The 24415-nt window shown below is 36.5% G+C and overlaps 1 protein-coding gene across 1 annotated transcript in view; it reads left to right on the top strand.

Moving 5' to 3' along the window:
• Positions 1-24415, top strand: part of LAMA2 (laminin, alpha 2) — a 747229-nt gene that overhangs the window by 350457 nt on the left and 372357 nt on the right. Inside the window, exons 16-18 of the mRNA XM_006834727.1 lie at positions 6707-6820; positions 10961-11088; positions 21904-21990. Of these exons, the coding sequence (XP_006834790.1) occupies positions 6707-6820; positions 10961-11088; positions 21904-21990 (329 nt within the window). The remainder of the gene's footprint in view (positions 1-6706; positions 6821-10960; positions 11089-21903; positions 21991-24415) is intronic.

The following is a 24415-nucleotide window of genomic DNA, read 5'->3' as shown; positions in this document are numbered from 1 at the left end:
TCAGGATTCCACCTAAGGTCCTATACACTGCAAAGGCTCCTCAAGAGACCTATTTCACTGGGAAAGTTCTAGAACCTCAATTAGGTATGCCAGTCAGTTATAAGCCAAAGAAGGGTTTACAAGCTTTCTGTAATCATGTTTCCTGACATTCCTTTCTATCCCACTTAAGTGACTATTTTACAATAGTAGGCAAGTCTTCATGATGTTTTATATAGCTCTAAAAGTCCATTAATATAAAACTGTCTGAACACTAGAAATATTTAATTAGCTATGTTTCTTTTGGCTTCCTTCTTTTCTTCAAAAATATTTATTGAAAGTATGATAAATTCTGCACTAGATTTTGAGGGACTATCAAGAAATATACAGCACTAGATGTTAAGAGATTATCAAGAAATATACAGTGCAGTCTGTATCCTTAAAGCACTAACAATATGCTTAGGGAGACAGAACAAATACCTATGAAAAATTAAATCACAGCACTATATAATAAGGGACTAGTAATTGGTACCAAATATAAGTGCCATAATCATTTAAAGGCGTGAGTTATGCCAGTAGAGAGCGATGCCAGGGAAAGTATTCTGGGGCAGAGAAATCTCAAATTAGATGCTAAATAGTGGTAACAATTAGGTAGGCAATAATAAAAGAGAAGCATGCAAATGTGAAAAGAATTGCAACAAAGAAGCAGAGATGAAATAATGAAATCATCCTGTGGCTGCCATACAGTAATTGTTTGGTAAATAAATTCACTCTGAAATCTGTGGGGTTTTTTTTTTTTTTTAAACAACAATTTATCAAATCAGGAGGCAATGAATTCTGGAACTCTGGAGTCTTTCTCGACTTCTTCTTTTCTTTCACACTCTTAATAATTCCTGCTTTTCTTTACCAACATTCCTCACTCTAAACCCACAATTCTTCAATCCCTTCTTTTCCTGATTTCATTTGTTGTCATTATTGCTTTCTTTTATGAGTGTAGTTCATAAGGTCTGAGTCTTTAGCATGTTTTCACTAATGTCCTGGGATTGCTTAAAATCTGGGTAAAGTCCAATGACCTTTAATGTCATAATTCTAAGAGACTGAAAACATCTAGTCATAACCAGATTAAATTACTTCATTATAAAGTCATTCTCTTTTACTTCATTTGAGGCCAAGATGCTGATTCAAAATCCTTTTCCTCATTTACAGTTAACTTCTTCGAACACTCTCTGCATGCTCTTACTGTCACAGTACCATTGTAATTCATTGCACTTTTTGTTGGGGGCAGGCAGGGAAGTAGAAGCAAAGTGGGACATTAAAATTAAAAAAAAGAAAAGAAAAGGGTTCAATGTAAATAATTCATTTTTTTTTCTTCTGCAAGCAGTCTTCAAAATATTTACAGAAAAGTTAAATGAAAATTGAATAGAATTTTTCCACAAATTTTTTGAAGTTCCCTCGTATGTTATAGAAAACAAAACTGCTGTTTCTGCTGCTACTGTGTGCCGTGGAGTCAAGTTTCGACTAATACCGACCCTGTATAGTGTTTCCGAGGTTGTAAATCCTTACGGGAGCAGAGAGCCTTATAATCACCTCATAAAAGTGTTCATATTTTGATTTAGCTGACAATTTGATGAGCATGCATTTTGAGAGTACTAAAATTCTGGAGTCCTGTAGGGTAAACACTTGATGGCAAGGTCGGTCAGTTTGAATCGCAAGGTTAGCGCTTCAAACTCACAAGCTGCTCCTTGGAATCCCTACACAGAGTCTCTATGATTTGGGACTAACTCCATGGCACTTAGGAACGACAACAATAACAATTCTAGAATATGTTCCTAGGTGGTGCACATGGGTTGCAGTTGGTTACTAATCTAAAGGTTAGTGGTTCAAATCTGACCCAATGGCACTGTGATAGAAAACTCTGGTGATCTGGTACCCTAAATATTACAACCAGGAAATTTTATGAATCACTGGACTAAATGTTGATAAGGGGCCAGATAAGCTGCAATTAGAACTATCCATTGAATTTGGCTGCCTGACATTTGGTGATACTGATAAAAGACGTTTTAATACAGTGGTGATGGTATAAGACAGACTACAATGGCATCAAGTGTGAAAAGTAATAAGGAAGAAAAGAAGTTGTATACACACACCTTAGGAGTAGTTTTATTGAAGAAAAAAAACAGACAGGTAACTGGAAATTTATGTGAGGTTATGGGAGTATTGTTATTGTATTTTACTACTTTTTAAAAAAGTTTTTATTGTGATTTGAGTGATGGGAGAATATCATCTTTACACTCATCCTATCGTATTTCATTTTATTGCAATGATTATAATCCCCTCCATGCATCATCATTCAACAGCATTTGTTTCTATTCCCTCTGGGTTTTTTTTTCTTTTCTTTTTTGTCGTTGTTGTTGTTCTGGATGTACACCAACACACTCAGGAATATATAATCATTCAAACAACCAAAGGGACATACCCTGCAAGCCTGTCCCCTTGCCGTCAGCACACAGCCCCTCTCCCTCCATGAGTCTAGAATCTCCAGCCGCTCCAAATCTCCAAGTCATCATCTCTGCCTCCATCTCTGGCATCACTGCTTTTCTCAATAGGGTCCCACACTCCGCCCTTTTCCCTTGATGGTCCCAGGGTCCTCCGCTCCTGGACTGCATGATCAACCACTCTCCTCTTTTTATTACAAAACTTCTACCTTTACATTTGCCACAATCAGAATCAGTCCTGATAACAATTATTCGCTATTGAACCACAAGAGTGTTATCCCCATCTCCTTTCACCAACCCCATCTAGACAGGTTGGAAGCCACTCAGTGGAAATTCTACCTTCCCGGCAGCCTCTGAAACTAAGCTTCCTGTAGAAAACTTCTAAGCCAGTCACTTTGTGTCTTTATAGCCCCCCATTTTAGGTAGCTAATGTCTAAGTTGCCCATCTCTGTCAACCATGATCCTTGCTATGAAGATTCCTTCCCTCTTTTAATCTATAACAGGGCTCTGTGATACAGGGATTGAGGCATGGTTTGAATGGGTAAAAGAGGGGAAATAATGTTAAGATGCTTGAGTGTCTTTTGGCAATTTTGTCTTTTGAATCTTGGTTTCCCTTGCCTGCTACTGTAAAATAGACACTTGAGATGAAAAGAAAGGAATAGCCAGACATATCACTATAGAAAACTTGTAAGTCTGTAAGTCTGTCTTCAGCCTATAACTTATTGGAATACTTAAATGGGGGGGGGGGCTAGAACTTGCTCACTGAATGAGGCTTTCTGAGGAGCCTTTGCAGTGTTTAAGACCTTAGGTGGAAGGAATCCTGATCCACATCCAGAATCTTCTGAGGTGGAAAATTTTTACTTGAAAAGACAAGCAGACCAATTTGCAGCAGCTAGAGGGACAGAAGATACTTCTTGAAAGACCAGCAGGAATAATCAAAACCAAAAATGGCAGTCTGATTGACTACTATAAGAACACGCAAGTTGTTCACCAGGGAGCCATCAAATCAACTCTCTTCAGGGTAAACTCCCTTCCAAGACTGAAACTCAAAGGGAATACATAAGCAGGCATGTAATCTTGCTGGTGACCACGTTGGTCTACCAATAAGGGGAAGTGGGGGAAAAGAAGCAATGAAGATATGGGCTCGGTCTGATCACATTCAATAGACTCCTATCAACTTGGATTGTGACCTGGTTGGCCAGCAGTATGATGAGACCTGGGGACTCCTGAGCACATGGGCAGGAACATAGGCACAGAGGGCTAGAGTGGAGAGTGAAGTGTCCAGCTGATATGAAGAGAGGGGAGATGCACAAGAATGCCCATACTTGCAGAGAGTACCCATTGACCTAGCTTCAATGGCTGGATGATCAGAACTCAACTAGAGGAAGAAAGAAAAGGGAAAAAAGTGTAATCCACTACAATTTGATGAACTTGACCTGTAATTATGGATGTAGTAGCTTAGTTTATTTTTGATGGAAGTTACTAGACTATATATGATAGTAATAACTCAATAGAAATAAAGATATTACTGATGAAACAGAGAGGAGATATTGAGAAATTGGGAAAATAAAAGATAGTAGAGTTCATATTATAAGTATAGTGATAATTTTTATTAAAGGAGAAATAATTCTTTATATGCACACACATTGCTTAAGACAGAAATATGACAAAGATGCTTGCAGATCTGAATATGCATAGGATATAATACTCACTTGTTAGTTGAAAGGTAGTACTTGCCTTCTGATCGTTTCCATTTTCTCTTGTGATTAATGAGATAAACCACCACCACTTGTCTGTCTTTCTGTCACTCTTTGGTGACAGCATGTTGCTGTGATTCTTGAAGCTATGCCAGTAGCATTTCAAATTCAGTAGGGTCGCCCATGGTGAACAGATTTCAGCCAAGATTCCAGACTAAGACAGACTAGGATGAAAAGTCTGACAATCTACTTCTGAGGATTAGACATTAAAATCTGACATAGTGCTGAAAGATGAGCCTTGTGGGTTGGAAAGCACTCAAAATATGCAATAGCCACAACAGTGAACTCAAGCTTATCCACAATTTTGACTATAATGCAGGACAGGACAACATTATGTTTATTTTTAAGTGGAATCATTATGATTTGGAGCAAACTTAAAGGCAACTAATAGCAACCATAAATGAGATTAAATCATTGGCTAAAATGTGTAAGGAGTTGGAAAGCTTGAGGAAAGAGGATATAGGGTAAATAATTCAGTTACAGAATATAAAAATCTAATTAAGGAACATTCTATGAATATGTGTACTGACAACAAAAAATCAGTTCTTTCTCTGTATTTTACATCTTTGATTTCTACCTCTTCCTAAGCATATAGATTTGCATGTTTTAAAAACATGTATATGTGTGTGTGTGTGTGTACATATATTACAATTCAATACATTTTAAAACAAATATAAAAGTAAATCATTTCTGCTATCTATAGTGACAACAAATTTAATGGAGGGAATTTATTAGAAAGGAGATAGAAAGTCGACACCACCATGTTTGCACAGCACAAATTCAGAGAGAAGTTGATTTTACTTTCCTTTCATATATGAAGTATCAGCACATCACTTTTCATGTGTTTTTCTGATGTTCATATTTGAGAGTTCTCATATCCTGAGGCAGAAGGAACATTTTCAACAATATGCAACACAATTCTGTATACTTTATTACTTCAGTGGTTTCTCTATTTTCCATTTTCAATGAGAAAAAAAAAGTCCTCTGTTATCTATTTTCTTGTATATAAACTTACAGAAATATGGTAAATAACCTAAAAAATACAACTTTAACTTAAGAGGAATAATAAGGTCTTGAAGGGAAAGAATGTTTGACTTACATTTATTTTGTATGCTTACTCAGTTTATGGAGTCCTGGTGTGGCTCTATGGGTTAATGCGCTGGACTGCAAAGTCATTTTGAACCACAAGGTTGGCAGTTCAAAATCACCAGCTGCTTGCCAGAAACCCTATAAAGGGTCTCTATAGGTCAGAAGAAACTTGATGACACTTAACAACAACAAGAATTCAATTTGTAGTGACACACACAGAAGGGAGGCTTAATTAACAGTGACAGAGAACTTAGAGTAAACGCTGGAACACAGATACTCAAACCTCCTGTTTTCATCAGAATTCCTGTTTTATAAAAGAAAGTATTTCACATTTTCAATCCAGGTTGATGAATATGGGCAAAGTTATAGTAGAGGAATGCCATAAAGTAAAATTTTATGGGCGTATGTGATAAATGAATCATAAACTATTTTCTGAAATTTGAAAAGGCATAATAGGATGGAGGAAATTTAGAATGAAAAATATGAATTATGTGCACTTAGATGTCAGATATTTATAAGGTCAAATGTAAAATCAGAGTTCTACCTTTCTTCAATATGAGCTCAATGATGTGTGGTCATGACAGAATTAAGGACAGTTGTTAGCTGCCATCCTGTCAGCCCTCAACTAATAGGGCCTCTATGCGCAATGCCATGAAAGACTGTCTGACCCCGTGCTATCCTCATGATTGGTTGTGAATTGGATCTTTATGATCAGTTTACTTTAGTTGTTTTTCCAAAAGCAGATCACCTGGACTTACTTCCTAGTGTTAGTCTGGAAGCTCTTTTGCAACCTGATCAGCATCATAGTAGCATACAATGAAACTGTAAATGAGGTGCATTGGTTGGGAATTGATCCCAGGGCTCCTATATGATAGACAGGAATTCTACCACTGGTTTACTGCTGTCCCATCAAGTGCAATTAGAGCCTGGGAAAGGAGGTACATACCAGAGAATCAAAATAATTTAGCATGATGTGGGGTGATCTCTTTGGCAAAATTTCCTCAAAAGTCCTTTTATGTTTGCAGCTTTTTCCATTACTTTTCCTTCTATTTCCCCATCTGTGCTTTTTACATTAACTGTCATATTTCAATCTTTATATCTCTGGTCTATTCTACCATTTCAGAAGAGAAACCAAGCTCTTGCTTCTTCTAATCTCATGCCTGCCAGTAAAGCTAAGGTCAGTACAAAGCCTCAATGTCAGTAAGAAAAGCTTTACAGCAATATTTCAAAAATGCCAACTCTTTGACAGCTACATTTGCTGAGTATTCTAGCTAAATTACCTTTTAGCATCCCCTCAAACCCTGTTTTTTTTTGTTGTTGTTGTTGTTATTTTTTTTCTGTGTTTAAACCCAAAACTGATAACAAACAAATACATTATCTTTCTTTCAGTCTTGTTGGCCTCGGCACAGACGTGTTAATGGTACGATTTTCGGTGGCATCTGTGAACCCTGTCAATGCTTTGGCCATGCGGAGTCCTGTGATGATATCACCGCAGAATGCCTGGTAAGCATTTTTGCCTTTGGGAATGCTGATGGACATGGCTGAAATCAGCTCAGTAGATGCTGCAATTCAATTTGGGACCTTAAACACTTGTGTCAAGAAGTGAGTTGACATAGACTTTTATATTCAACTGAACTGGAACCTGAGAAGGCCCTTTTATCTTCCTGAGTAACATGTATTGTTGTTGTTGTTGTTGTTGTTGTTAAGTGCCGTCGAGTCAGTTCTGACCCATAGCAACCCTGTATAGGGTTCCTGAGGAGCAGCTGGTGAGCTTGAATTGCTGACGCTGTAGTTGATATTCACTTTGCAGTCCAGCACATTAACCCGCAGCAGCATACCAGGACTGTTTATTCATAATAATCCAAAAAATTAATTAGAATCAGATATATCATTATAAAACTGAGCAATGACTGGGCTATATATCTAACCTAAATATGTATGGTTTGATTCCCTTTCATAATTTACCAAAAGTAGACTATACTTTTAAAACAGGAAATAATTTGTCTCTCCATAATATAAAAAGTGCAAACTATAACCTTTATAATACACATCAGTTAGTCACATTAAAAATGAAAGCATGCTGTGTGATTTCTGTTTATGAATTTGAGCATTTAACTAAATGCAAAGTTGCATAAATAAATTGTAAATAATCAATGCATGTAGTGCGTATTCACTGGAGTTTCTTATCCCTACATTTGCAACCATCCATCGCTACTTTTAAGAAAAAATAAAAGCTCTACAAAGGGCAGAGCGTGTTCCATCCTGTAAGAAGCCTTTGAATTGGGGAATTATGCTGAATAGATCATTCAGATTAACTCAAGGGCATTTTAGTTTTATATTGTCTGACATGGCATGAAGCTTGAAACAACACTTCTCATTTCATTAGTCTTACAGAAACACAATTTGAAACAGTGCCAATTTAGGAAGCTCTCATGCTCTCAGTTCCCTGCAGAATTTAAGGCAGACTCTGTTATCTTTATTTCTTAATGCTCTTTTTTTCTCTTACTCAGTTTTTTCCCCTTTTTTGTCTACTTAAAAGCTTCTGGGAAAAATCCAAAATGAAAATTCAAGGACTTTTCTATCAATGTAATTTGGCATTTAGGCTTATTAATGTTCTTTCTCTTTCCTCTGCATAGGATTTTGTTTAATTGCATTGCAGTACAAAGTATGATAGCCTTAATTTGTAGAACAGTTGATTTTCAAATGGCATTTTTATGACTAGAAAGACTAAGTGATTTTCATTTTAATTATACCATAAGTCTTTTTCAATGTACCTTGGGAAAAATATTAAGTTACCTTTAAACATGTTACCAACCAGCAATAGGAAATATTCAACAAAAAAATTATATGAATTTCCTTTACTTAAACCTAAGAAAGATAAAATAAATATATCATATACCAAACTTATAATATTCCCAATATTGAATTCTATATTGTCTTCATTAGCATGATATCAAATCATGCTGATTATCCATTTGGGTATTTCTATCCAAATGATGTTGATAGTTCTAAGAATGGGAAACATTTTAAAAAATAAAAGTATTTCATCCAGTATAATTTTGGGAGGAAGCAGGGAGGGGACTATGATTCCGATACCTTCTGAACTACCTTACTATGGACTATTTCATGGATGGGGACATAGGAGTCCAAGTTCACAGGTTCATTTAACAGGGAAGATCTTGAGGAAACCATGGAAAATTTAATGAGAGAGACAAAATCGGGTGTTTCCTGGAGTTTTCATTGTAGCTCGTTGACCAATATAGTGCCATACAAGGTATTTAGGAGAAACTTTCAAATGCCCTTTAACTAAAATAGTATTTTTAACTAGATATGGATATCCAGCTTTGAATATGTTGATTCTGATATGAACCACAAAGCGAAAAAATGGGTGAATTTGTTGTTGTTAGGTGCAATTGAGTCAGTTCTGACTCATAGTGACCCTGTACAGGATATTTGAAGCTACAATTCTTTTTGGGAACAGAAAGCCTCATCTTTCTCCCCCGGAGTGGCTGGTAGATTTGAACTGCTAACCTTATGATTAATAACCCAATGCTTAACCCACACTAAATGATTTCTTAGTTTTCACTTGAACCAGCATTTTGTCTTCCTTGTTACTCTTTATGATTAAGGTTATGTGTTAATTTGACTGGGCCATAATTCTAAGTGGTTTGACAGCTGTGTAATGATGTCATTTGGCAGTTGTGAAATGATGTGTAGTCACTTCCCATTTTGTGATATGATGTGATCGTGCCTCATTTTCACATGGTGCCAAATTTTCACATAACCACCTGACCATTGGCACCTAATCGAGTTATGAGTGGATGCCAATCATTGACTTTGTTGTTGTTGTTAAGTGCCATTGAGTCAGTTCTGACTCGTAGTGACACTGTATAAGGTTTCTGAGGAGCGGCTGGTGAGCCTGAACCGCCAACCTTGTGGTTCAAACCAACTTTGCAGTCCAACACATTAACCCACAGTGCCACATTAACTTTAACTTCCTGATTCTTTAGAATATAAATTAACTTGGAGACACAGAGATTTTAAAAATTTGATCATAATTCAAATATCCTCTTTTGAATAAAGAATTCCTTCACCCAAAGGACTTTACAAAGCTGGATTCAAAAATATGTTAATATTTATGTATTTGTACTTTATTAAACGGACTCCTAGTGTAGTGCTGTAGAATCAGCACTGGACTATGGACCGCAAGGTCAGTAGTTCAAAACCACCAGCTGCTCGTTGAAAACCCTATACAGGGTCGCTATGAGTCAGAACCAACTCGATGGCACTTAACAACAACAAATGTATTTAGTCAAATTGAAATTTTACCTTTAAAAATTTATATTGAACTGAATTTCATTACAATTGCCTGGTCATCTCAAAGGTTTCCAGATGAATACACTTTTCACTCTATGTTTAAAGTCTATTTGTTGTTGTTGTTGTTGTGTGCCGTGGAGTCGGTTCCGACTCATAGCGACCCTGCACAGGGTTTCCGAGGCTGTTAATCTTTATGGGAGCAGAACGCCTCATCTTTCTCCCGCGGAGCAGCTGGATTTATACCTACTAAATTTCTACACAAATTTGGTTGTTGACTGTAAACATACTAGCCTGTGCACCCTAGGCTTCTGCTGAAGTTTTTCAACTTGTGAAAAAAATGTAATTTTTTATACTTAATAAATGTATTTCTCAAAATGAACTCATACTATATGATTTTAATGGGAATTAGATGTATTTTACTGTGTGCTCTTGGAGCTTCAAGTTATATCTGTATGATGCTAAAACCTCATAAAAATCCATCAAGTTGTATTATTGTAAGCTTTATACACAATTCTACTGCTTGATTAGTGAAGTTGTTCAATCTTTATACCAGTTTTCCAAACACATTATGAGTTGATTAATGTAACTAAATGAAGACTTATAAATAATTTCATTTTGATTCTATATTTTAGAAAAAGACGTAGGCCCCAAAATGCTAGTGGGCAGTAAAATGCCATTTCAAATTTATTTCAGATGTCTAAGGAAAATGGTTGTATACCTTGTGGTTTCATTATATATTAATATATGCTTTAAAATGTTTCCATTTTCTCAATGTTTAATTTTGAATTAAGAAAACCACTCACAGGTATATTATATGACTGCATTGTCCGGACCATGGGAGTCCACCAAGGTTATAATGAGTGTTTAGGTTAGGAATGGGATAGTCCCAAAGGATTTATATGATTAGCCATAGTCCTCATCAGATCAGCAGTTTTAAGCCAAGCAATTGATATTACCTAGAATCAGCTGCAATTTCCATTAAATATATGTTATTAGAGCCCTATGACTACACACATGCATATACAATCATACTTATTTGCATGGAAATAAAATTAAAGATAAAAGAAAATAATATTTGCAAGTGAAAACAACATGTAAGGAATTTAAGTCATTTTTTTTCTAAGTGTGCATCTACTGAAACTAACATGTAGTTTATAATCTAGGTATAAAATCAACATTCATTGCTATTTCCCTACTGTAAAATTGACCAATTAATGCTGGGAGATTGTTCTGGCAGACAACAGACTAATGACTTGCTAGACTGAAATTTGGCAGCATGTTGATGCTTGAGACCAAAATGATCTCTTATGTGGATGTCTTTCTCAGAACTGTAAAGATCACACAGGTGGCCCATATTGCAATGAATGCCTTCCTGGTTTCTTTGGTGATCCCACTAAAGGTACCTCTGAAGACTGCCAGCCCTGTGCCTGTCCTCTCAATACAGCACCTAATAAGTGAGTAACAGACTTACCTCTCTAATGCCTTAGACACTGTGTTCTGCAAATGCATTTTGGATATACAGAGCGTTCTCTTTTTCCTTGTCACAAATAAGTAAATAATAAATATATACATGAATTTCTCAGGAGGGTATTGAGTTTTTCTCAACGTAAAATACTTAAACTCATGACTGTTTATTCCTCAGAATTACACTGTTTAATTTAATTTAGTGATTTAAAAGCTAAGAGAGACAACTCAAATAGACTTTCTTAAACTCTCCTCATATTTTATGCACACACACATACATACACACATCTTCATAAAGTAACAAAAAGAATATTGATTCAAATACTGATCATGTGGGTCCTCGTCTTACACTATTTATTTGTGAATCTTGGGCAAGTCTCAATCTATCCAAAGGTAAACTGAAGCAACTGTCCTATCCTTTCCTTTATTTACTGCACTATATGTGATATTGCCATCTTGATTTATAGCAACTGTTTTGTTCTTGAAGAAAGTTTAATGCAAATGTCATCCAATTTTTTTAGTCATCCAATTTTTTTCTAGGGGTTCACTTAGAATAATAATCTCTTGGAGCAGATTTTTATAGACTACTGTGTTTACCACTCCTCCTGGTCTTTTATTTTAGTTACTCTCATGGAATTCCAGCAGTGGGGCCATCCCTAAGTAAATAGCTAACAAATACCCTGAAATAAAGATACTTGTTGGAGCATATTATTTTGAATCACAATCAACATATTTTACAAGTAAACAATTTTAAATAATCATAATTCTAAACAAAAGGTTTCTGTTTTGTTTCGGAAAGCCATGTTATAGGTAAGGTTAAAAATACTAAAATTCATATTACATTAGACAACTTCTAGGTGATTCCTAAATGATGTGATAATATTTGCAGAGCAGAAATTTTTAATAAAGCTAGCCAGTCAAGGCTGTTCAATGTAAGTTGTAATCAAGTAGATCTTACACTAAGGTCTTACCTGAGGTGTTCCTGGTGAAAATGGTCATTTGTGTAGTAAAGTCAAATGATACAAGCTACAGCCTTTGAGAATGCATCTGTCATTAAGGTTTAGAATTATTATTAGAGTGATGCTTTCTATTCTTCAACCCATAGGAATTCCTTATCTTCCTCCTCAAATTTCTCCACCTCGTAATTTCTCACCTTCTTATTGCTGATAAGTGCTGTAGAGTCAATTCTGTGTTACAGCGACCCTGTCTAGGGTGTGTGAAGAGTTGCTGGTGGGTTTGAACTGCCAACCTTGCAGTTCATACTGACCATGTGGTCCAGCACATTATCCTACAGCACCACATCAGGACTCCACCTTGGTGGTGGTGGTAATGTGCCATGGAGTTGGTTCCAAATTATAGCCACCCTGTATAGGGTTTCCGAGGTTGTAAATCTTTATGAGAGCAGAAAGCCTCATCTTTCTTCCATGGAAAGGCTGGTAGTTTCTAAATGCTGGCCTTGAGGTTAGCAGCCCGACTGGTAACCACTACGCTACCAGAGTTCCTTAGGGCTTCACCTTAGTTATTGTTTAGAATTGATGGGAAAGAGCTAATGTCTAAAACCAGATCACGGTTAGTGAGGATAGGTCTAAGCACCATATTTTATATAATTTAACCTTTAAAAGATTCCCATTAGTGGAGGTATTATTTCCTCCATTTTACTGACTTTTCCAAGAAAAAAAAAATACTAATAACAGTCTGGCATCAATTCTGGAGCCAGATTGCCTTGATTTCTATACTAGTTCCATACTTTCTAGTGGTGCAACATTTAACTGTTTGTTTAAATCCTCTGAACTTTAATTCTCTCATTAGTTATGATAGCAGCATTTCCCCATATGGTTATTGTGAGGATGGAATAAATTAAGATATATTTTGTAAAACAGTGAATACCAGGTCTGATTGTTATTAAGTAAATTACTCAGTCAATCTACAATCTACAGAGACCCTCTTTAAAAAAAAATAATAATAATAGCAGAAGAAAGCACACATTTCAAGTGACACTAATAAAAGTAATTAGCTATCTACCTTAGCAAGGCCTGAAAATATGGGGATTGAGTTTACAGTATAATTAGAGACCAGATGATTTTCACAGTTTGGACATGAGCTGAAGATCTTTTGGTAACTAAATATCAAAGAAGAAGACAAAAGCAAGTGGGAAACAATGAGATAATGAATATGACAACAAATTAAATGAATTCCTTCATAATAAATGTCTAGCCAGCTCTATGCTCACCATAACCTGACAGCAACATTTGCTGTATGTGATGGATTGCTTTACGCCATGGATGACCTACTCATTCACTGTGGCTGAAGAGAATTCTTGGGAACCACTGACACATGACAAAACGAATCTTTCATACTTTCACTGAAGAAAGCAGAGAAATTACATCTACTTTTATTTGCACTACATCTTCTTCTCATTTAAAAAGTCATGTGCATTGGTATGGTTGTCCATCTAGCACAGTGGCCATACATTTTACCATGTAAATCCTAGGCTAATACATTTTTGTTGTTGTTAAGTGCCATCGACTCAGTGCTGACTCATAGTAACCATGTGTAGGGTTTCCAAGGATCGACTGGTGGGTTTGAACCACTGGCTATGTGATACCAGTCCAGTGCTAATCCTGTAGTGCCACATCAGTACTCCAGTACATTTTTGTTGTTGTTGTTAAGTGTCATCTTGTCAGTTCTGACACTTAACCACCTGTATAGGGAAAGGAATAGCTGGTGGGTTTGAATTGCCAACCTTGCTGTTAGCAATCCAGTGCTCATGCTATAGCACCAGACCAGGTTTGCAGTACATTTTTAGAACTAGGATAATTAATTGAATATGTAGACATTATGAATTTACTCTCCAATGTGACTAACATTACTATAAACACAGAGGAGCCATTAGGAAGAAGTCCAGGGTATTTGGAGGCATTTCTGACCCTTCCGTGCATCTATGCTTACTTTGCTTTCTTTTTTATAATGTGTTCTAATTATGACTTTGAAAGAAAATAGAAAGCCAACAATCATTGAAACACCCTCCATCAGTGCCCCAAAGACTGTGGTACCAATGTCTAATGTGGATACGTCCTAAAATATGTGTACTAAAATTTGATGCAATTATGTTAATCTTGATTTTTAAAAAGAAAGATGCTCAATAATAACAAATCAAGTACACTGAGTATTTAATGACAATTCAATTTCCAAGGTGGTTTCACTTACATTGTTTAATATTACTGTTATTTGGTAGAATTGATGATAGTTTATAACCCATTTCAATTTCCTGTTTAAAAGGTAGCATTTTCATAAGCAGACAAAGGGGATGTGTCTGTTTATGAAAAGCTAACTTTATAATCAACTTACAAATCCTAAAAGGTTTATGTTTACAGTTGTAAGTCTTTTAGATTTAAAAGAATTTAGAAAATGATCATGGTTTAAATGCTAACTTGAGAGGGGGGAAAACCCATTTTTAGCTTAATAACTTCAATTTTTTGTGTTTAAATTAAACAATAGAAAAAATATGTTCCGTTAAAAAAATAATAAAACTTAGAGCAAAAACATCATGATTGTTGCAAACTGAATTAGAAATGTTGAGAAGTAAATTGAATTTATGCATAAAGTCAGGAAGATAGAATTAGAATTCTTTTTACAGGTTATTTAGTGAAAAAGAGCTAAAGGTTACTGCAACCTTCATTTAAAAGTGTGTGGCTTAGTGATAGTTTTGCCTTGGTGATTTATCTATTTAATCCTTGGTCATAAATCTTATAGATCACAAGCATTTTGGCTCCAAATTTCTTAGATAATATTGCTAAATAAATCAAATGTGCAGAGAGATAGAGATAGATTGGTGTAATTATTATGATGTATGAATACAGACAAGCATATAATATTTAAATTATACATATATATCAACTTTGTCAACTATTTACAGTGTCCACTGTTTCCTTGGCCTTCCCATCTTGCTGATGTATATATTCTAGCTGTAGACCACAACTGGGTAGTGAAATTCATCTTTAAAGAAGCAAATAAAAGTGTAAATATTTCAAATGTTTTATATTCATTAATTTTTGTCTCAACACACAGCTGATTTCATGCCTAACTGTGGCATGAAAGAAGCACATGGATTTCCGCCCTTGAACACTCAGGGTGTGCTTGAAATAGGTACAGATTTTCATCAGTTATATAATAATAGAAGTGTTCTTGGCACAAGAATGAATAGAAAATAAACTTTCAATAAATCCTAGGTATTAATAACATTGTGAATACTACTTTCTCTGCATAAGAAAGGAATCCTGAAGTTATATTTTTGTAAAGGCAGGTACTTCTAGAACTGAGTGATGAGCACACTTAAGGGGTCACTTTGAATAATTATCAGTATTAATACTTTGTTGTTTCTATTAAGTGCCATCGACTCAGTTATGACTAATAATGACCCTGTATAGAGTTTCCAAGGAACGGCTGGTAGATTTGAACCACTGACCTTTTTGTTAGCAATCCAATGTTTAGCCTAGCTCTACACCAGAACTCCATATTAGTACTTATTAGTTATTGTTAAGTACTGTGGAGTTGTTTCCGATCCATAGTGAACTTGTATTGGGTTTCAGAGGCTTTAAATCTTTGTGGGAGCAGAAAGCCTCATGGCTGGTGGACTAGAACTATGGATCTTGTGGTTTGCAGTCCATTGCTTATCATGTGGAGCCACCACACTCCCATATTAGTACGTAGAGAAAAATAAATACTCTAAGACAAAAAATAATATGAAGAAAATTTCAAAATAACATTCTCTAAAATCATAGTGCTTTCATTATTTTAGAGTACTTTCCTACCATTGCTGTAGGTCCACATGTGTTATTATATAAAGGATTTTACTAATCCCATAAATCAGAGGGGGAAACTAAAGTCCAGAGAAATTAAATGCCTTGATTGTGAACATGCAGCTTTCTTGAGGCAGAACCAATATTAGAACCTATATATTCTGATTCACTTCTTTGTGTTTCTTCCACTGGGACTATAGCAATATAGACATTTACAGATATATTGGAAGGATCTCTGGTTAAGAGCTGAGCTGCTAACTACAAGGTCGGCAGTTCAAATCTACCAGTTGTTCCAGGGGAGAAAGATGAGACTTTTTGCTCCTATAAAGATTTATAGCCTGGGAAACCCTATACAGGGTCTTGTTTGCACACAACCAACATCACAGAGATATTGTAGAGAAGTTAAAAGAAAAAAACAGGAAATAAATAGCTGCAATACAACTTATTAGTGAATGGACTGTGGCTATCTGTCAAGTTACAGTAATCCAAATCTCAGAGACTAGAGCAAGGTGAGAATGTGTAAGCATGATTATGTCACTAGCACTAATTTGAATCTCAAGGTTGGTGGTTCAAACTCATCAGCTGTTCCTCAGAACTCCTATACAGGGTCGCTATGAGTGGGAACCACTTTGACAGCACCTAACAAGAACAACAAATGCTTTAGTGCTCCTGGTGTGGCACTATAGCTTCAACACTGGACTTCAAACCACCAGGTCAGCAATTCAAACCCAATAGCTGTTCCACAGAAACCCTATACAGGGTCCCTATGAGCTGGAACCAACTTGAGAGCCCTTAACAAGAACAACAAATGCCTTTAAGTATCCAACAAATCCACACATTGTTGTTGTTGAACTCCTGGTGTGGTGCTGTAGGATAAGCACTGGACTGTGAACCACAAGGTTGGTGATTCAAATTCACCAGCAGAGCCAAGACACCCTTTACCGGGTCGCTATGAGTCAGAACTGACTTGACAGCACATAACAACAACAACATTGTTGTTACTATTTGCCATCAGCTTAATTTTGACTCATGGAAATACCAGCATAAAGTTTTCAAGGGTACAACTTTTCAAATCTGTCTTCCAAAGCACCTTTCTCTGTGTGGGATTAAGCTGCCAGTCTTTTGTCTTATAGTTGAGTGCTTACCCATTTGTGCCATCCAGGCACACTCAAATCCACATACCCTGGTAAAAATTTACAAGCATTATTAAACTATAGCAATATTCTACTGTGACAGTATGTTAGATATTTGTCTTCATACTTTATCATAATAATCTTTTATCAAAAGGTCTTTATCTTAAAGACTTCATAGTATCCTCAGTTTGCAAACAGAAAACTCAGGTTTAGGATTGGTGGCTGTGTGCTGTGGAGTCAATTCTGGGTCATAGCGACCCTGTACAGGGTTTCCGAGGCTGTAAATCTTTACGGGAGCAGAAAGCCTCATCTTTCTCCCGCAGAGCAGTTGGTAGTTTCAGAACTGCTGACCTTGCGGTTCACAGCCCGATTCGTAACCACTACGCTACCAGGTTTAGGATTAGGGAAATATAATCAATAAATAACCATTTATTTACAAAATTTACTTGCAGACATTAAATAAGATATCTTAGTATTTGAGGCTGGTCAAACATATACAGTACTTTTCCTTAATGATTCTTCTATTAATAAGAAGAGAAGAGATTATTGAACTGAAAAAGAAAACACTAAAAAATTTGTGTGGCCCAAACTAAAATTGTTAAGTAAATATTTTTCCTTCATTTTTATGCTTCTCCTTTTAGTATCTTGCCCCTTCAACAGTTGTTCTAGATCATTCTGAATATCCTTACCCATACCTTTTTCACTGACATTTTGTAGCAGCTCGCCCTTTTTAGTTTCTCTTTCCCTGCCTAAGTGTCCAAGGTAACAGTTAATAGAACGTTGTTGTTGTTATGACTCGCTCATAGAAAATCTGTATAGGGCTTCCAAGGAGCGACTGGTTAATTTGAACTGCTGACCTTGCAGTTAAAACCGACTTTTCTGTCCAGTGAAGTGCCCTCATTGTTTAACTGTGACAATGGGGATATTAAACCGGTGACTAAAGGTGTTATTGTTTCGTATCACATTCAGTATTTTGAATCCCAAATACACGAGAGTTAAGGAGATATCAAATACTTCCACACATTTTCTTACTACTTGTTCCATTTATTGGAATACCACACACGTGGAGCCATTTCATGTTAGGATGGAATTTTAGGGTAATTATTGTTGCTAAAGGCTGTGGAGTTGATTCTGACTCATAGCGATCCTGTATAGGGTTCTGTGGCTGTAAATCCTTGTTGTTGTTTTTACGTACCGTAGAATCGGTTCCGACTCATAGCGACCCTGCGCAGGGTTTCCAAGGCTGTAAATCTTTACGGGAGCAAAACGCCTCATCTTTCTCCCACGGAACCGCTGGTAGTTTCGAACTGCCGACCTTCAGGTTAGCATTCCCTTTATACAGGAGCAGAAAGCCTTGTCTTTCTTGCTCGAATGGCTGATGGACTTGTGCTTTGTAATCCAGTGCTTATCTTACAGAACCATCATGCTTCTTGTATTTTACGGTACACACGTCTTATAGAAATTATATAACTGCTATCACGCAATTGACTTGCTTTTATTTTTTGGGTGCTCTGTATCATTTGTTGTTGTTGCTGTTGTTGTGAAGTGCTGTTGAGTTGGTTCCAACTCATAACAACCCTGTATAGTGTTTCTGAGGAGCAGCTAGTGGGTTTGAACCACCAGTTAGCAGTGCAGGGCTTATCCAGTCGAGGATGCCCCACATCATTTACCTGTCAGTTATTTCCTCTTGCATTGGCTGGGAGAAAACTCAAGACTTTATCTAGTGAACTTACTTTATAGCATGTATTTCGCATCCTAAAGACACCCTCTATTTCATCTTCGTGTGTGTGACATTTTCTCTACCTTATTACATCAGTTTTATCTTAATGTATGTATATATATATATATATATATATAATGTTGTTGTTGTTAAGTGCTGTTGAGTCAGTTTCAACTCATAGTGACCTTTGATAGGGTTTCTGAGGTTGTAAATCTTTGTAGGAGCAGAAAAGCTCACCTTTCTTCAGTGGAGCAGTCCAGTGTTTATCCTACAGAGCCACTGCCCTCCTACATATTTGATGGTAGAATTAAATTCTTTTTGTAACAAGGATAATTTTATTTGCATATATGCATTCATATACCTACCTAGATATATCTATATGTATATTTACATACATATGTGGACATATAGTCACATTTGTTTTGGGTGATGGTTGTGTGCTTGAGTTGGTTCCAACTCATGATGAAACTATGTAGGGTTTCTGAGACTGTAAACATTTACAGGAGCAGAAAACCTCATCTTTGTCTCTCAGAGCAGCTGAACTAGAGTTAAATGACATAATCTTGGAATCAGTTGAAGTCAGTGAGTCAGTTCCTTCTTCTAATGTGAGAGACAAGTCACTGAACTGGCCAATTCAAATTCACTAGACATTTTTAATGTGCAAGTTTATTTCTCATTCTAATTTGATTGTTGTTATTAAATGTGATCTTCTGTCATGGATATAATTGCAGTTCCAGGTACAAGCATGTGGTTCTTTATGTCATTTAAAGAATATTGAAGCACAAATACAGATTTTTCTGAGTAGGTTTTATTTAGATGTATCATGTCAATATTATTAACGGAAGCCTAAATTTGTTTAATCATTACTAGTAGAATTGAAAATCACTTAGTTGTATGGAAAAGACAACATCAGACTGTGCATTAGTAACCCTGGATTCCAAGCAAAATACCCCAAGAATTGGGTAAGGGAAATGCTTACCTTCTCAACCAGCTCATAGAATTATTATGGAAATGAAATGAAATGATTTGAAAAAATACAATGAAATTTTAAAGAGCTGGTCAAATCTAATGTATGTATTCTCACTGCTTAATTTCTTCTTGAGAAAGAATACTGATTTTTGTCAGCAAACACATCTTATTTTATTTCTGTCAGTTTTAGCTGACTTACAAGTATATTTTATGTTTTGAAGTCTGTTTTTATAAGTGGTTTTAAAGTGTCAGGAGACTTGTCAGTTGCATTTGACATGACTTATAGCACATTTATTTAGGATTTTAAAAAAATAATTGCCATGATTTTCTTTTAGTCACTGTTGTCCTACAGTGATTGGAAACCTAGAGTTGCAATCACTTCCTTTACAGATGATGAGATAGTTCTAGAATGCCACTTTTGATGACATATATCTACTTTAGATATTTATCAAAAATATGCATTAAATCCAATCTTCTCTTATGCCTGTGAAAAGAATAGCAATTCACCAGGTGATGATGGGGGAAAAATATTCTTTTCATTCGTTTTTATATGTGCCTGTTCTCTTCAGCAAGGAGCCCTGAAGGAGCAGTGGTTAAGTGCTCAGCTGCTAACTGAGAGGTGGAAGGCTTGAAACCACCAGAAAATCCACTGGAAAAAGATGTGACAACCTGCTTAGCTGCTATGGGACAATTGTACTCTGCCAATAGGGTTGTTATGACTTGTAACTGACTTAGTGGCACATAAAAACAGCAACCTTCTCTTCAATTCATTCACATTACCTCCACAGTGAATCTCTTTGGGTCATGGAAGCCAAAACTAGGTATGTCTGGGCTATGTTGTCAGTGGCAGCCATCTTAAACATGGAATCTCTTACCTGGATCATATTAGTAAGCTCAATATTTCCCCCAAATCTGTTTATTCTCTTTACACCACTAGATTGAGTCAGCTTTTTCACTGAATTGAGATGCTTAAAATAAAGGACCTATTAATAACTTTCTTTTATCAAAAAATAAGCTTCATTAAATCTCTACAAACTACTATGAGTTAAGGGAGGAAAACAGTATTCAAAACCAGTGCATGTGATGAGACTAGCATCAAAGCTAAGAAAATATTTCAAGTAACCCAGTGTCAGAAGCAAAATGAGATCAAGACTTGAAGAGCTTAATTTGTTGTTCTCTCTTTAATTCATTTAGCCATGAAGCAAGCCTCTATCAAATTGTTCTGTCATATATAATAAAAAATAAATCTATTTAGGGCAAGCATCATGGGAGAAAGATTAATTGGGGGCATTTCCCTTTAAAATGGTAGAGCTGCAAATATCACAGAACTCAAAATTGTTCATGGCGCTTCAGAGAGCCAGCAGATGACCACAGTGTAATGTGACAATCTTTTGGTATGGTTCAGGCAGGAAAGTTGTCTCCCACAAGACAAAGCACTATGATCAAAGTTGAACATGTTAGTGACATCTTAAACTAGCACATAATTCCTTAGCCAGTTTCTGACATGGCACTAACTGTTAATTCAAACTCAAGATGGAAATACATGGAAAAAGACAGGTAATCTTCTGAAACATGCCAAAGAAATGAAATGGCAAGGTGATTTGTTTTGTTTTATTTTAAGTTTAGGCTGAATATACTTGGTCTCTTATGAATGATTTCCCAAGGATCCCATCCTTGACATTTGGCATTATTGTTAGTACACACATGTTTGCACATACATAGTTATGGGAGTGGTACTGCGAGTCTAAGTGTACCTCCTCTGCTGCCACCACCACCAGAACCATGTACTGAGTGCCCAAAATCTCTAACAAATTGCTCTGGACTGCTTCAAGTTCAGAAAGTATGTGAGGCTGTATTTCATAAGACTTGGTGAATCCCTAAAATTTTAGCAGCTGTACATTTCCACTTGTTACTGATGATCACAGACCTGAACTGTCAAAAGTTAATTAATAACATGTCACAGAACACAGCTCTCCACTGGGCTGTATTCCTGTCTGCGGAAATAGGAATGTCATGTCATCCTCGATTGGCCAGACCCTAGTCTTCCTCTGTGAGTCAAGAATGACCAGTCTGCACCCTTTTGTCACAGCACTGCTGGTGAAAGAGATATGAAAATATGCTGCTAATAATTTTGTGTATGTGCTTCTTTCTTGTCCCTATTGTCACCCAACAAAATCAACATAGCTTTAGCCCAACGTGCCATCTAGACCAGAGTCTTGGATTGATCTGTGATGAATGTCCTGTTGGGTACACAGGGACACGGTGTGAGAGGTAAGCATACACTTCACTGTTTTTCAAATGATTTCTACCTTGGGAGTTACAAAACCAGAGGCATGATCATTCTCTGCACTGCCCCTAGAAAAGCCGCCACACTCAGAGAGGTAAAATAAAGTTTTTCACCATACTTGTCAAGCAAATACTTATGATTTTATTGTTTATTTCTACTTTAGAAATTGCTCTATAAATCTTCATTCATGCAAGAAATATTTGATTGTTTTAATGTAAAAGGTTAAGTATTAACCTATAATATTCTCAGAAAGTATTGCTCAAGTGGAAAGTCCTGCACTCTATTACCTCACTGTCTTCTTTGGCACCACTTATTTTTCATAATTAGCTTTTGGTCCTTAAAATGCGGCTTAAATATGTGGTTCACAGAAGAGAAAGTGGTCCATAATTTACTTTAAGTATATTTGAAAATAGAAACAAAATGTAATTTATTATCATGACTTATAGTCTCTTCTCATTACTCCTAACCAATGTATTCCTGTGGATTTTACTAGATTGCTTTGCAGCAGAATTTGGACATTGATTTAGGTAATTTATGTGCTTATTTTTCCTCTGGAAGTGTTTCTGAAGAATAGGTTCTTCTCTCTTCTGTATGAAAGTGGTATTAACTTTCCCCTTGAGATCATTGTCAAACATGACCAGCTCTGCTTTAGCGCTGAAAATAGTCTCCTCTGCCACTGGCATGTGGGAAGTGACCTGCTTTGACCCATCGTCACCAAGGCTAACCCTGCAGAAGGCTATCTCTGCCTATCCAGTGTGTGTTCTTGGTAGACGTCACCCTTGTTTTAACCAGCGTGTATAATGTTAATAAAGCAGAAGCCAATCCTGTCATCTGTGAATGACAATCCCTAACAGCAAGAAGTATTGTTTGTGAGTATGGAATCACCAGCAAATTATTATGCAAGAACAGAACTGAAAGAAGTAGGATTGATTTGCATGAAACAAATGGAGAAGGTGGAAGTTCTTCACCATATTAAAAGAGAGAGAGAGAAAGAGAAAGAAAGGGGGAATGTGTATAGTATTTACTATAATGAGAGAACATATAATTGTCAAGACAGATTTACATCAAATGCCTAGTTCCCAGCTCACTGTGTTGTTGTTGTTATTAAGTGTCGCCGAGTCAATTCTGACCCATAATAACCCTGTATAGGGTTTCCAATGAGCATCTGGTGAGCTTGAACCACCGACCGTACAGTTCAAACAACTTTGCAGTCTGACGCATTAGCCCAGAATGCCACACCAGGACTCCACTGTAGGTAACTTAATTTATATTTTTAGCAAATAGAATGTGGCAGCTGCCCTGTCATACAAGGGAATTAAATCTGCTTATTTAAGTGAGCAGAGTCTCTCATGTATTTATATTGTTTTGCTTCATGACCTGTATTATCTGTATATGTTGCACAATATTTTCTGAACCATCTTCAGTTTAATGCCCTACCTTTTTAAAATATCTGCTAGTAGTGCTGTGGGCTAATGTGCTGGACTATAAGTTTGGTCTGAATCACAAGGTCGGTGGTTTAAACTCACTAACAGCTCCTAGAAACCCTATAAAGGATTGCTGTGAGTTGGAACCAACTGGACAGTACTTAACAACAACAACAACAGCTGTCATATGCTAGTCCAGAGCTGGACACTGATATAAGCACACACATCATGCCTTTCTTGCCCATAACAATCTCACATCTTAATTTAAAGTCAGTGAGAATTCTAGAGAGAGTCTTTTTTCTGTCCTACAGCTCACTTCTCCCTTCAGACTTAGGATGCATTTGAATCATGGTGTTGTTCCTGACACAGGAACAATTCTGTTTGTTTCACTCCGCACTAGGACCCTACAGCTACACTAGCCTCACTTCTACATTAGTTGGCTAGGCCTACTTAAACAATTAAGGAGCTCTGGTACTGTAGTGGTTACAGTCGGGCTGCTAACCTCAGGGTCATCAGTTCGAAACTAGCAGCTGTTCCGTGGGAGAAAGATGAAGCTATCTGCTCCTGTAAAGATTGACAGCCTTGGAAACCCTGTACAGGGTCACTATGAGTTGGAACTGACTCCACGGCACATAACAACAACAACAATTACAACAATGTGGGTGATTTTAAACAACAAAGTTTTATTCTCTCCATTTCTGAAGAGTGGATTTCTAAAGAGAAAATGGGTACAAGGTGTCAGCAGGGCCAGCCTCCCTCTGGAGGTTTCCAGGGAAGAGTCCTTCTTTGCCTCTTCCTAGCTTCTTGTAATTGACAACAATCCTTGGTGTTCCTCCGCTGGAAACTGCATCACTCCATTTTGACATAGTCTTTTGTATGGGTCTGTGTAGAATACAAATTTTTAAAATTAGGCTACAGATTTTATCTGAAAGTTACTGAAAAGACAGCGGATTGAATGAGGTAAAAATTGCTTTCTTTTCTTTTC

This window comes from Chrysochloris asiatica, unplaced genomic scaffold (assembly GCF_000296735.1).
Source record: "Chrysochloris asiatica unplaced genomic scaffold, ChrAsi1.0 scaffold00013, whole genome shotgun sequence".
In the NCBI taxonomy this organism is placed as follows: domain Eukaryota; kingdom Metazoa; phylum Chordata; class Mammalia; order Afrosoricida; family Chrysochloridae; genus Chrysochloris; species Chrysochloris asiatica.
This window is presented reverse-complemented; position numbering and strand designations above follow the sequence as displayed.